Source organism: Euprymna scolopes, chromosome 28, assembly GCF_053919585.1.
Source record: "Euprymna scolopes isolate OS-2025 chromosome 28, ASM5391958v1, whole genome shotgun sequence".
NCBI classification, from domain to species: domain Eukaryota; kingdom Metazoa; phylum Mollusca; class Cephalopoda; order Sepiida; family Sepiolidae; genus Euprymna; species Euprymna scolopes.
Window position 1 is genome coordinate 59,544,936 of NC_136509.1, and position 15,383 is coordinate 59,560,318.

At 36.9% G+C, this 15,383-nt stretch overlaps 3 protein-coding genes across 4 annotated transcripts in view; all 3 read right to left on the reverse strand.

The window, feature by feature from the left end:
- LOC145249667 (RUN domain-containing protein 1-like) overlaps positions 1-12,863 on the reverse strand; it is a 480,843-nt gene extending 467,980 nt beyond the window's left edge. The window contains exon 1 of one of the 2 annotated variants that reach the window (XM_080111452.1): positions 12,702-12,863. The gene's annotated coding sequence lies outside the window, so the exon portion shown is untranslated. The remainder of the gene's footprint in view (positions 1-12,701) is intronic. The other variant, XM_080111453.1, reaches the window with a different exon arrangement.
- Positions 7,302-7,757, reverse strand: LOC145249395 (uncharacterized). The gene has a single exon (XM_080110952.1). The coding sequence runs from the start codon at positions 7,755-7,757 to the stop codon at positions 7,302-7,304; it is 456 nt and encodes a 151-aa protein (XP_079967078.1).
- On the reverse strand, positions 8,552-9,304 carry LOC145249397 (uncharacterized). Its single transcript, XM_080110953.1, has one exon. It carries the CDS (start codon positions 9,302-9,304, stop codon positions 8,552-8,554), a length of 753 nt encoding a protein of 250 aa, XP_079967079.1.
- Positions 12,864-15,383: the final 2,520 nt, after the last annotated feature.

Here is a 15,383-nt window from a genome sequence, read left to right on the forward strand (position 1 = left end):
CAGTCGTGCACAAAGACATTTACTTTCCTCTTTCTTTCATGTATCATACAAAAAAAGTAAGCTTGTTTTCTCACTAAAAAAACAAAGGACATTCTCAGCTTTTTTCTGTCAAATCAACAAACGTTCTAAATAACTTTTGAATTTATAAGAACTGTCTACCTAGACACACTTTTTGGACACTGAAAAGTGATTCGTTTTTAATTGCTACTTTTGTGTAAATAAACAAAGTTTATTTCATATTTTTTTGATTTTTTATTATTTATTTGTGATGGAAAAGGGTTCTAATCAGACACTACACAATTATGGTGATTCTTTTTTTCTATTTTTATTATTTTATTGCATTTTTACCCCAAACAAGGCTCAGTGCCACTTTTATTGTAGGGGGCTACTATCTGGGACATAACTGCAGGGATTCTATGTAGGAGTTGATCAACAAGATGACCGTTTACATTACACTTGAACTTCTGCATGTCAGGGAAGTTGGAAGGGAATTCCAAAGTCTAGCAGTTCTGGGGAAGAAAGTTTCTGGCATCTGAAGATCTCTACTGTATAGGGTGGGATTTTGCTGTTTGTCAGGGGTATTTATGTCTAGGGGTACAAAGGCTTGTCGTTCATTGGAGCATCTACTATTAAAATACTTGTAAAACAAGCAAAGGGGTGCAACATTTCGCCAATGGGACAGAGGCTGAAGCCTAGCTGACAGTTTGGGACCTATTAGGTCGGTAACTCTCTTTTGAACCCTGTCCAGCAGTGAGAAACTAGTAGCAGATGCACTAGCCCAAATGTGACAAGAATACTCCATACATGGGCGAATGGTGGCCTTGTAGAGATACAGGATACTCTCAGGCATAATTAATTTTCTAGCATGGTAGAGAGAGCCCACCTTCTTCACAGCAGCAGTAATGCCCTCGATGTATCCATTCCAACTCATGTTCCCTGTGAACGTTAAGCTGAGGAGTTTGAACAAAGAACTTTCAGGTAATGTATCATTAGCCATAGCTATTGGTGATTGGGATAATTATTGAAGGAAACAAACTTAGCCGCACTGAATGTTACCATCCATCTTTGCCCCCATTCCACTACAGACTGGAGGTCTTTTTCTAGGGTTTCTACCATTGCTTTGAATATATGTTCATTCGTTTTCCCCGTGTGCTTGTTATAGAGGTGTCATCAGCATCTCTTTCTCTCCCTCTCAATAATAGACTGATATGTTTGTTTTCCAGCAATAAAGGTGAAAAATAATTTTCTTCTTTCTGGTGATGAAAAAAAAACCAGGAGAATTGTGCAGTTATGCCAACAAACGAAAAAAAAAAATTAAATATACAATAAATGGCGCTGTTTTACAATGTGTCAGCGTTAGGGCGACAGTTCTCTTTTACCAAAAGATTCATTCATTTTTCATCTCATAATTTAGGACGCTCAAACCAAGGATACAGCGCTTCTACACTATTGGGATGAAATTTCAAAAATCGTAATACTGAATTTCACATGAAAACATTAGTATCCATCCACGTATTCCTTGCATTTTTCAGATGATTATATATTACGAAAATCGGTAAGGTAGAAAATTATTTATTAAAGAAAATAAAAAATAGAATTTGATGAAAATGATCGTAAGATACAGGAGAGTTCAAAAGAGAGGTAATGGCGTCAATTTTTCACCTGCTAACATGATTAAAGTTGTTTTGCTTAATAATTCAGTAATATTCAGGTAATTTCGACTGCATAATTTGGAAGCTACCATTGTAGCTTATTAGAATTGACAAAAAACTCAGTTGAAACCATTGTTTTTTATCTGAAAACTCCATTTATCAACTACAAAATCTCGTCTCACTTCTGTAGAAGCGCCAACGATACTTTTTATTAAATCAAAACATTAAAAAATGGGAGCTCTGCAACAAATTTTTTTAATGTAATAACGTTGATAACATTAATTATACAAAATTTAGTCTTTACACAACTATTACGTTTCTGCTTTCATATAATTTAAAATGTAGAAAAAAAGTTGCCGGAGCTTCTTTTTTAAATGTTATCATTTAATGAAAATATTGTTGGTTCATTGGTTTTAACATCGTAAACAGAAATGATTCTTTTAATAGTCGCGTAAAGACTGCATTTTGTATTATTGGTAAATGTTTACTTTAACTACAACAGAACACTGACCAATAAAATTTGTTTGTTAGTAGGTTTTCGAGGTCGTTGACAACAAATCTGATATTCAAACCTGTCGCAAATTTACCGTTTGCATCGTATTAACCCCTAGTTTGTGCCATCTCACAAGAGATGGCACAAGAAAATTTTCAAAAACAAAAAAAAAATGTGGTTATTTTTCTGTGTTACGTAGTTTTTGATGCTTTTTAGGTAAAATCCCTTCAAAACATATTGATGAGAAAATAAAGCTGTGTACGCATTACAAATGTTTCTTTTCTGTTTCTTATGTTATACATTAGTACATTAGGGGTCATTTCGAGTTAAAAGTTTATTTACTGTACCCATCTGAACTAGAGAAAATCATGATTAAAATGAGTATATCTTGTGTAAAAAGCTAATGAAGAATATGAGATATGGTCGACGTTGGGGTGATCAAAAAGTCAGATCAAGCATACCGGAAAACGAAATGAGACCAAATTGACAAGTCAGAAATTTAAAATTAAACAACTTTAATAGTTGATACTAAAATAAATAATTTAAACAACTTTTTTATTTTGGCTGACATACTCTAGCAAAATACGCATCGGCTCCGATGTTATACGCAGTTTGTTCGAGGGAACATTCATTATTCCGAAAAGGAAAGAAGTTTGGCGTGTGTGACCTTGTTTTATTATTATTATTATTATTTTGGCATGAACTTTGCACTTTTCGGATTATTTTATTATGTTTTTTATAGATATTTTTTGCCGTGTTTTTTTTGGGGGGGTGGAGGGACTTTTTTTTCGCCGTGTTGTTTTTTTTTGGATGGACATTTTTTTCTTTTTACCGCGTTTTTTTTTTTTTTCTTTTGGATGGATATTGGGAGGGGGGGGCGTGTTCTTTTTTTTTGTTTGGATGGATATTTTTTGTTTAACTGAGTTTTTTAGTAGGGGGGGGGGGTTATTTGCCGGAGATTATAATTACAGGTAATTATTAACAGGAAAATTGGTGCAAGTCCAGATTAGCACTTGTAGCGATACACAAAAACTGTAAGAAATTTCTTTCCCACGCACCCATTTTCCTCCCTCTAGATAGTAAATGAAATTCCACAAACAAAGCCATACCTTTAAAACTCAAATTTTATTCACAATGTATCAGAAATGAAAGATCTTTGATCACGGTAAGCCCTTTGCAAAAACAGTGGCTGAATTTGATATCCATACGCATGGAGCCTTTAGTTTGATTCCTCTGTGGGAATGTTAGTTTGGGTTTCCTTTTAGATGTTTCATGTTGTACATGGTGAACACGGTGTGAATGTTGGCACCCAATACGGCATATTTTGGGACCGCATGGTCTCTGGAAGAAATAGGAATAAATTCCTATAATCAAATATATCATGCCTGACACAGTAGAATATCCTCATTGGGTAGAATAAGTTTAGCAATTATGTTGTCTCCATATTTAGAGAAATGTCCTTTGTTCACCCACTGCTTGGTGCCCAAGAAGGTAAAATCCTGGCAATCTAGATAGAGCGCCACTGTTATGAGTCTGCTGGTTCCCGTGTTCATTCTCAGACTGAAAAAAAAAATACATGAATACAAATTGGCGCCAAGACAAGATTTGGCGCATTCAAATTAAGCCAATGACAGACCAGCTTACAAAGCATGTAGGCGGCCAAAAACAATATGGCGATTGTACGTGGAAAATTTCTCACAAAACCTTTATGAGTGGGAATAAATAAATTTGACGAAATCCTTTGCTGCATTCTACATAAAAACATTTGAAAAATAATTAATTTATTTAAATTATTTTTCACGTTTTCTTTGTTGTTGTTGCATTTATTCTATACTAGCGGGGGGGTACCTGATGTTGCCCGGGTGTTTAGAGGTGTTTCAGGCGGGGTGTTAATCAAAACATAAGAATAAGCAAAGTAAATATTTTTAAACTTTAAAAAAAATCGAAAAAAGCACAAAAAAAAAAATTAACGTAAGGCAAACGAACGATGTTAAATGTAAAAATCGGAAAAACAAAAAAAGAAAACGCGAAAAAGAAAACAGAAAAACGAATGTTAAAACTTCTTTAAAAAATCTGAAAAATAAAAACAAAAAAACACATGAAAAATGGCTTAAATAACTCTGGGGGGTACCCGGCGCTGCCCAGGTGTTTCGAGGTGTGTGTGCTTGGCCGGGGGGGGGGGGGTGTTAATCAAAACATAAGAATAAGCGAAGTAAATATTTAAAAAAAAAAAAACTAACATAAGGCAAACGAACGATATTAAATGTAAAAATCGGAAAAACAAAAAAAAAGAAAACACGAAACAGAAAAATGAACGTTAAAACTTCGTTAAAAAATCTGAAAAATAAAACCCCCCCAAAAAAAAACATGTGAAAAATGGCTTAAATAACCCTATTTCAATATTACAATTTAAAAAATCGAAAAAAAAAGAAAAAAAAGCCATTTCACACCACGATTCGAACCCAAAACATAATGAGGCCGCGCTCTAAGCAACTGAGCTAAGACGACGTCGACGAAATTGTGTCTGTTTTTTTAATATTTAAAGTAAATCATGTTCCGACCTCGTATGACGCATGCATAGAAGCAAACTTTTTATGAGAGGACGGTTTTTGCTGACCTCTCCCTGTAGAAAACTGATGATTTTAGGGTGAAGAAATTAATATTTTTGGCCAATTTTCGATATTTGTCGGGCGAAGGTTGGAACTTTAAAATGATACCGATCTCGTGAAAATCCGTGACCCGTGTCGAAAGTTTTTGCGAGACATACAAACACACATACATACATTTTCGCTTTTATATATATATAGATAAGTATAAAATAAAATTTGTTTAAATTGTTTTTAGAATTTCCGAGTTGTCAATTTGGTCTGATTTCATTTTCCGGTACACTCGATCTGACTTTTTGATCTACAAAATGTCGACCATATCTCATGTTCTTCATTAGCTTTTTACACAAGATATACTCATTTTAATCATGATTTTCTCTAGTTCAGATGGGTACAGTAAATAAACTTTTAACTCGAAATGACCCCTGATGTACTAATGTATAACATAAGAAACAGAAAAGAAACATTTATAATGCGTACACAGCTTTATTTTCTCATATAACCTCAATACGCTTTGAAGGGATTTTATCGCTTTTTAATCGATTTAAAAAGTTAAGTTTTCATAAGTGGTTTACAAAAACATTTTTATTTTTTTATGGGGGGGGGGTGTATTCAATTATAGAACTTGTACAACATTTAACGGGTGCTTCCGCAGTTTAATTTACCGTTTTTCCGTAAGTAACGCCCCCCCCACCAAATTTACTGTTTTTCTGTAAGTAACGCACCGACATAACCGAGCAGAAGAACGGTTTAATACCACGCCTCAAAAAAGGAACGAAAAACAAAAATGTTTTTGTAAACCTCTCGTGTAAACTTACTGACTTTACTATTAAATGAAATGAAAACTATTTTTTTTATTTTATGAAAAATATTTCCTGTCATTTAAAATGTCCGCCATGCATTCATGCGCCTTGTGAAAGGTCACGCGTGTGCGCACACGTACATTTCAATAAGAACTTCTCATGCGTAGCGTTAATGAATACATGGATATGGTGCAAAATAGTGCGAGGTTTCAAGGGTTAATACCATGCAAACAGTAAATTTGCGATGGGTTTGAATATTAGATTCATTGCCGAAAAGCTTTAAAAAAAACAAAAATTTTATTGGTCGGTATTCTATTGTAAACATTTACCATATTATTAATGATATCAACTTTGTTACATTAAAAAAAAATTTGTCGCAGATTTTTTTTTTTTTGCTACTTGTACAGTTTAATCAAGACATTAAAAAATAAAAATATTGAAAAAAGGTTATATTGCACGTATCCATTATGGAACGAAGTTCTTTGAAAAAAATTTTTTTACTTAATTTCATCAAGTAGTTTCTTTTTTACAGTGAAAAAACAATTTGTTATGATACCAAGCAAAAGGTTCGATTTTTAAGAAGAAAAGCTAGTTTTAAAGATGGGAAGGGAGTGTCGGCACTTTACATTGAGTTATCTCCCTGTGACATGATCAACAAATTCCATTATGGCTGACTTCAATGTGCTCTCATAAGAACATGTTTTTCCGCTGTAAAAAAAAAAAAAAAAAAACTACTTGATCAAATTTGTGGAAAAAAATCCCTTTTTTCGGGGGAGCAGGTTACTCAAGTGGTTAATTGCGCATCTGCAGTTGCAAAGGATTACCCTTTGCACCTCTTTCCACTGGGGACAAATAACTGTAGTTTAGCAGGAACAATATAGGGCGACAGGAACAATGTAGCAGCAAGGTGAGAAGAGTAGATCAGACGTGTAACTGTCCACTAATCACAAGTGAAATTGTCTGGTTGGAGGCTTGCCTTTTTATAAAAAGTAGGAACATGCCTCCCACCACTACCCTTAGCCTGTTTATTCATCGTAGCATCTTTAACTCAGGCTGGATTATTTCCCCCAGACACAAGCAACACCAAACATAAGTAGTCTCCATTTTTTTTGACAAATTTCCGACAAAAACAACAAAGAAAAAAAAATGGTGACCAATAATGGTGACAATGTTCAATCCACATACTTATGCAGGAAGCAGGTTCTGCCTGCCCCTACGTCTTCTCTAGGGCGCACAATCCAGGCAATACCACTTCTCTCTTTCGAGGGAGCTCTGTCGATTCCAATACATTGGAAGTGGTACCACCTGTCGCAGGCATCGCATGCGATCATATTAAGGTCTTGTTTTGGACAATCACAGCCAGGGTACAACCAGGCTCTTGCCTCTGCTATGAGGGGAGAATTCAGTCCTCTTGCTGAGACATGTCAGCAGGATGCTCAGAAGTCATGGAGAGTTCTAAGGGGTACAGGTGTCTCAATGAATGCACTTCTAGTTGTCCATTAGCCTTCTTGACACAAGCTTCTCTGGTTACACTGTCATAACCGGAGATCAGCTCAGCAATAGTCCTCAAAGCCCAAAATGGTCTGGGCTTCAGTGAGCTCTTAATTAGGACCACATTGTCCTTCTGAAGTCGATCACCTAATTGAGAATGGGACTGTACGGGAGCTTTCCTCACCAAATCCAGAAGATATTCCTTGTGCCATATTTCCCTAAAGTTTCTAAGTTCCAAGAAATGCACCAGCTTGCTCTAGTTGGGCGGCATGAATGCAGTCTCATCTTCATTTAATCGCAATATTAATTCAGGGCACTGATTGAGCCTGAGGAACATATTAGGGGTGACTGCAGTGATGCCCTTGTCGGCCGATGATTGGTAGGTCAGGGGTCGGCTGTTAACCGACCTCTGTTCGAATAAGACAGTAAGAAGGGTAAAATAGTCCAAATTGCCTCTTCCAATAACCTTGAATAGGCAGTTCTTGATGGTTCCAATACATCGTTCCCATGTTCCAAGGGGAGAACAGGGGATGGTTCTCAGCTTTAGATTACAGGGTCCATATCTATCTTGATAATCTCGAAAGAGCGTGCGTTGGCTGAAAATTCGACCCCCTCCCTTGAATGTCCTAGCGTTGTCGCTGTGCAAGGCTTCAGGGACACCGTTCTGGTTAGTAAACCGGATCAGAGCTTGAAAAAAAGATGACACCCTCATGTCCGTGACCACCTCGATATGTATGGCCCTGATGTTCAGGCAGGTGAACAGCAGTAGATACACCTTTTGAATCCTTTTTCTTTCACTCACTCACAGATGGCCGGTGTAGTCGATTCCAGTGTATCGGTACGGGGTACTGAAATCAGTGCGATGTGATGGCAAGTCAGTGGCAAGATTCGGTTGCACTAGCCTGGAGTTGTAATGTTTACACCCTGCACAGTCGAACAATGTCAAATTAACAGCTTGTCTCTCCTAGGGGACCCAGTAACCATGCCGCCTCACTTCAGCCAGGGTTGATCCAGTTCCAAGGTGACAACATTTTTTATGGCAGTCCAGAATAAGTTTTGTCACAGGGTGCTGTTTCCCTATTAAAATGGGATTCAAGGTACGAATTCTGGCCGGCACATGGTTTCTGTTAGGCCTCCTCAAATATTTGATCTCTGCCAGAAACTCTTGCTGTTGCATAATCCACATAAGGCAGAGAGCCACCTTGGATTCGCAATCCCACTGTCGACCCAGCCGAGTGGCTATGAATCTGAAAACCATAGATGTGACGTTCAGTAAACTGGAGAACAAAGAAAATCTATCCAAGGGTACAACAGAAGGAGACGCTTGCTTGTGCGAGATGGAGCAATTTGCCGGGGTGCGGACCATCTGTTGGCATGTCTCATTCAAACAAGGTAGATCTTGTTCCGGCCATTGAGAAATCCCTCTGCCTAGCCAGGTGGGGGCCAAAGCTTCAAAAGTCAAAGGAAGCCTGGAATCACCTCAAGGTTATGCATCTCATAATTAAATCAGCTGGGTTGGACTGGGTGTTTACAAACTTTGAAAAGGGTCCTTAATCCATAGTGAGACTCCAGCTCAGAGTTCATTTTCAGTACGTCCTTGAGCCGATTCCTTGCAAAAATATTATTGCATGCCATGGTTTTGGACAGAAGCCAAGATAACACAACTTGAGCATCTGTGACCATGCACAAGTTGTCTGGAACGAATCCCTCACAGTTATCCAAGATAGTAGGGAGACATTTAAAGGCAAGAAAAACCGCCATCAATTCGAGAACCAGCAAGGTTTTGTCCTTCATTGGCGCGACCTTGGCCTTTGCAAATAATAAGGAGGAGTGGCTGCCTTGCACAACATATGCAGCAAATCCGTAAGCCTCCTTCGAAGCGTCACAGAAGAGGTACATAACCCCGGGCAGCCCGGACTCCATGCTCCTTCGATCAAAGTGGAGATCACTCAACCTTGTGAGGTCTCCAGCAAGCTCCCTCCAGTGGTTCTGAATGTCAGGTGAGAGGGTATCGTTCCAACCCATACTATCCTTCCACATAGTTCTGATTAGCACACGACTCCTAATAGTAACAGGGAGGTAAAGAGATAGTGGATCGAAAACTTTGGCTGCCTCGGAAAGGACGCTTCTTTTTGTTGAGGCACTGGCGTCACACCTTGTGAGGAGTATATACAACTCCTCTGTAAGTGACGAGTAACAATATCCAAGTACCTTTTTCCACTGCTCTTCCTGGGCACTCAAGGTGCCGTCCTTTTCCATCTTAGCATGGAGGGCCTGACAATTGGAATTGCAAGACTGGACTACGAACCCTCCTTCCTGTAAGCGCTCTTGAACCAGGGAATACAGTGCAATAAGCTCGCTGGGTCAGCCATGGAGGCAACAAAATTGTCTATGTAAAACCGGTCCTCCATCATCTTGCGGCACAAATCCTGAGCAATCTTAGGATGCAACCTAATACAAACAGGCTGAAGGTGAAGCCAAATATGAGTGTTGCGTAGCGGAAGCAGCGCAAATGATTACCCTCCCTGAGGAAGAAACAAAACCGATTCCGGTCTGCCTCCAACTTGAGCCAAATCATTAAGAAAACTAATTTTTTCAACTGCAGTTGACGAGAGGTGGACTATCCCTGAACGAAGCAGCATATTCTGGGATCAACTTAACTGGGAACATTTTGAAATTGCTCTTGGCATTTATGGCCAACCAATACATCCTTTTGGCAGACATCCGCCGAGTGTTCTTAACTATTTTCATGAATAAAAAAGTAACTAAACCATTTATTGATAATTTGTCACTTTTATAAACATTTATTTATTTATTTGCGTTGACTTAACTCTTTTCATAAATAATAAAATAAAAAAAGAACTAAACCATTTTTTACAAACATTTTTAATTTACATGAGCAGATAACTTTTTGGTAAATATTTACATTTAGGTCCACCTCTAGGTGTGTCAGAAACTTCGTAAAAAATATTGAATAATTTGACCCCCTGTCTTTCCAAGCTTATAACTACTCGAAAAATGTAATTCAAACCCTAATTTTTTTAATTAAAGGAGCAAGGACCAAGGTTTCATTAAAAAAAATAAAACAACGGCCGGTTCAAGGCAGAGTCCGACTATTAGTGGGGTAGCTGGCTTCGACCTGATTCAGCACCTGGACCCATTTAAACTAGTCCCGTGCTTGGGAGGTCAAGCCTTTTTGGTCCCGCATGGATTGGTCCCATTCGGGAGGATTGATTCCTTCCTTTTGGATGATGTCCCCTCATGCGAAGTTACTCGCCTGTCTTTCAATTCTTATAATGGAACATACTCCTCAGGTCAATACCATCTGTGTTTTGTGCTGGAGGCTTAGTCGACCTACTTCGATCCTTTCGAGGATTGCTTCCCTGACAGTGCTGTGCAAAGAGGGCTGGAGCAGATGATCAGCCTAGAATCTTTAGGAATTCCTGACCGTGAGGGATTCTCAAACTACGACCAGGAATTGATAAAACGATTTGAAAAGACGGTTGAGCTGCGGAACGGCAACTACTATGTGGAGCTCCCCTGGCACCAGGATAAATTGGACAAGATGCCTTCCAATCATTCAACATCATTACGTGTCCTGGACCGAGTGTCTGTGGATCTGATTAAAATAAATGATATGCTGAGTATTTGGAGGTGTTCTGGCAGCAGCAAAGAGACGGGCATCATTGAAGAAATTTTTGTTCCCCTACAGGAGTTTGACCAGTACGTGTGGATACCACATCGACTTGTCTATAAAACTGATCCTATGGTGACGACGAAGATTAGACACCCCTAACACGAAACTGCAAATAAAATATAAAAAACTTGCAATTTCTCTTTTAAAAGTGGGTTGTTTATTTTCTTTATGGAATATATTTCCAAAATAAACTATTAAAGTTGTATAAAAAGTAATAGAAATATTATATTTGTATTAAAACAGTAATGAAATTAATTGGCTTTTACGAGTTCAGTATTTTTCAATTTTTAAACTATCACAATTTTTCTATTGATTCTTTTGTTACGATATTTTCAGGGTCAATGTGAAATTTTATTCTCTTTCCAATAAACTGAATATAATATTTTAGACAAACGTTTTTTTTTTAATTCACGCACCTCCCCATTTTGAAATGCCTATTAAAAAGTAAATAATTAATTTACTCACCAAAGTTTTATATATCACAAATTGAAGATAAAAGATCAATAAATAATATATTCAAATTTAAAACAAAAAAGAAGTATTTTTTAGAAATTTACAAGTCCGAAGTTTAAAACCTGTTGTTTTTTGTTTGTTTTTTTTAAATGAAATGGTCCTTGCTCCTTTAATTGAAAAAAAAAATTAGGGTTTGAATTACATTTTTCGAGTAGTTATAAGCTTGGAAAGACAGGGGATCAAATTAGTTCACGCCTCCCCCCATTTTGAAATGTCTATTAAAAAGTAAATAATTAATTTACTCACCAAAGTTTTATATATCACAAATTGAAGATAACAGATCAATAAATAATATATTCAAATTTAAAACAAAAAACGAAGTGTTTTTTTAGAAATTTACCTGTAAAGTCCGAAGTTTAAAACCTTTTTTTTTTTAAATCACGTTGTCTTTTTGTTTTGTTTTTTTTTTTTAATGAAACCTTGGTCCTTGCTCCTTTAATTAAAAAAAAAAAATTAGGGTTTGAATTACATTTTTCGGGTAGTTATAAGCTTGGAAAGACAGGAGGTCAAATTATTCAATATTTTTTACGAAGTTTCTGACACACCTAGAGGTGGAGGTGGACCTAAATGTAAATATCTACCAAAAAGTTATCTGCTCATGTAAATTAAAAATGTTTGTAAAAAATGGTTTAGTTCTTTTTTTATTTTATTATTAATGAAAAGAGTTAAGTCAACGCAAATAAATAAATAAATGTTTATAAAAGTGACAAATTATCAATAAATGGTGTAGTTACTTTTTTATTCATGAAAATAGTTAAGCCAACGTACATAAATAATGTTTGTAAAAGTGCGAAAGGCAACGTAAGTAAATAAATAAATAATATTACGTGCGCATGCGTTAGCTTGACTAAGAGGGGGAGACTAAGGGAACGACCATTAAATAATTCTGGTGGTCGCCATGGAACTCAACGCCCAAGGAGTACCTTAGTTTTAAATGTTCTTTATTTCACTGCAGATATTCACTTTTTACGAGTTAATAGCCAATAAAATGGTGAATTTCGTCTTCGTTGTTTCCTTATCGTCCATTATCTCGTAAAAGTGAATATTTGCGATGAAATAAAGATCATTTAAAACTACTTAAAACACCCACACAAAAAAAAAAAAAAAAAACTTTTTTACCCCATATTTTTTATATGGAGCAGAAGATTTAGTGAACGAATCTCTCTCTATATATATATTGTCGATTCTTTTATCCCTTTATTATCATGTTACAATTCGATCATCTATTTATCGAATATATCTTCTACATATAAAATTATAAATAATATTCATTAAAAAAAAAAATAAATGTATTAGTACGAAAAGATAGATGCAAGATTTTTTTTTCTTTTTTACCATGGCTGATTTTCGCAAGCACCATTCAATGTTAACATATGTCAACACGTGAAAACAAAAACAACAAAAGAGAGAGTGTCATCTACAGAAATATGAAAAGTCTACACTTACCAGAATGAGTTTACGGTGTGTGGGTCAATGTTTTAGATCCATTCTAGTTTTTAGTTCCGGCGAGAGAAGGACGTTCAATAAAAAATCACAGCTGATAAGAAGAATAAACAGTCGACATGGAATTCGGTCTTCCTGCCACGCATTAATTTAAGCAACAGCCGCAGATTCGTAACAAAATAATTTTTTAACTCAAGAATTAATTTAAAATATATAAAAGGAATATTTCTTTTCTTTTAAATTAGATTATTTTATATTAATAAAGTTAAACGTGTATCGTTTTAAAATCTCACCTAGTTCGCTTTACATTTAAAAAATATTGATTACGCCAGTATTGAATTATGATCGCATATCTGTCAAGGGAGATAACTCAGCATGACGGTGTTTTTACAGTTGTCGTCTGCCTCTTCTATTTTTTGTGTTTAGGCTTTCAGTTTGTTTTGAGTTTCTTTCTGTACACTCGAGAATAAAGTCTTTTCATTCCTTCAAACGGTTTTGTGTGATATACCTTTATTTACTGACGTGTTGGCAGCAGTTTATTTACCCTTATTTGCTATTCCACGTAATTGGACGACCACCTGACCGGATTATTGTGACAAGACTGGACTATCGAAACGTCACTTTTCTATATATACCAGTTGTTCAAGTATATCTCAGTAAATCTGCATGTGTCCCTAAGCAGTGGTGCTTGGTAAATAATGAGACTATCTCTTCCTTTGAGGCATGGAGAAATAACCTTGTATATCATCTGTCTCTTGATAGCAACTATGCCCCATTCCTTGAGATGAACTGGGAATAGAAGTCACGTGCTCATCCACACTGGGGCTTCACAAATGATGGTATGGAAGTACCTGATGTCAACAGACTCACTGCTATCCAAAAAAATAATATTGTCAAGATGATGTTGGGATAGGTGGCAAATTACTGCCCTAGCATATCACGGAGTGCCATTGTTAATAACTCAACGTCATTAACAAAGGTTTTGTAAACCATAAGACAACATTATGACTCTCACTTTCTGGACTTTGATTCTATAAGGCTTGAACTGGACGAACTCACAGAAAGATTAGTTCAGAGACTTGCAGCCTTCATTGATGACTCTCTACTAAACACTGACACTAATATACGACATCATGATAATGTTCCCACAGAAGATAAAGAAGTCACCCCTGCATTCATCATCATCATCATCATGACGGGCTCCTTGCCCGGACCAGTGTGACTCTTCCTTTCCAGAGTTTCCTGTCTTCCATCAGCTGCCTCAGATCTTCAGGTTCACAGTTAGCGTTGTGTGCTATTTGCTGGATGTACGTGGATCTAGGTCGTCCTTTGCTTGCACGCCCGTGTCATGGAGTCCATAGCAATACATCACTCACCAATTCATGCTTGCTCCTCAGACAATGACCAGCAAATTGTAGGCATCTTTCTCTGATGGTATTAGATATGGCAGGTAGGTTGCAATAAAGTTGCTGCTTCGTGGAATGATTTTGCCTGTTTGTAGCATACGGGTGTATATGCCGTTTAGTTTTCTTTCCAATCTTTTGGTGAATGTCCAGGTTGTAGCACCGTAAACAAGGACAGACTCTATCACTGCCCTGAAGAACTGCTTTTCAGTTTGTTAGTTAGTCCTGAAGTCCATACTGAATGCAACCCATCCAATGCGGCCCATGCTTTTGAGATGCAAATTTCGATATCTCTCTCTCTGTGGAAGCTATGTTGCTGCCCAGATACGTAAACTCAGCGACTTCTTTCAGTGTTTATCTAACCAAAGCCCTGATCTCTCCTTTCACATTGAAAGTCATAAACTTTCTTATCCACATTAATGTGGAGACCAATGTCATTTGTAGACTTTTCTAGCTTACGTAACAGTGTTTGTGCATCAGCAGTGTTGTTCGCGAACAAAGCAATATTGTCTGCGTAATCTGCATCAGTTATGTGTGTTGATTGATGACATGTTTCTAGATTCATTTAGGGTGAAGCCTAGCGTGTTGTGTATATCAACAGATGTGCAAAGTACAAAGTCACGACAGACAATGAAAAGAAAAGGGGCAAGAGTATCTCCTTGTAGAACCCCAGTGCGGATGTCGAAAAATTCAGTGTCCCCATCTGGGGACCTGACCATTGCTCGAGTGTGCTCATATAGCATCATGATAGCATTAATGACTTCATTTGGAATGCCATATGCTTTTTATATGCTGGCCATTTTTCCTCTATGTACGGAGTCAAATGCTTTGGAGAAATCTACAAAGATCATGACTGCCTCAATGTTTTTGGCTTTGACTCCTTCAGTTAGTCTCCTAACAGTAAGTATTTGACTAGTAGTGGAGCGATTCTTTCTAAATCCATTTTGGTTCTTCCTGAGTACTTCTTCGATCTTTGGTTGGATACGGTTGAGAAGCATGGCATTTTAGATTTTTGCTGCAATTGGAGTGAGTGTCTAGATAATTTTTTAGTTTTGTTCGCTCATAAACTTAACTTCAACTTAGAGATTACAATCCTATGATCAGTAGACACACTATAGAAACTGCTATAAGCTTCACAGTTATAACAGCTATTGTTATTCTTATTCATAAAAAGATAGTCCAGTTGTTCCTTGTCTCCATTTGGGGATTGATGGGTCCAGAGCTTACCATATCTTTTCTGAAAACAGGTATTCATGCACTGTAGGTTGTTTTCAAGGAGAAA

Excerpts from the sequence above, each read along its gene's own strand:
- LOC145249397 (XM_080110953.1), bottom strand. The coding sequence starts at position 9,304 with ATGGAAAAGGACGGCACCTTGAGTGCCCAGGAAGAGCAGTGGAAAAAG.
- LOC145249395 (XM_080110952.1), bottom strand. The coding sequence starts at position 7,757 with ATGAGGGTGTCATCTTTTTTTCAAGCTCTGATCCGGTTTACTAACCAG.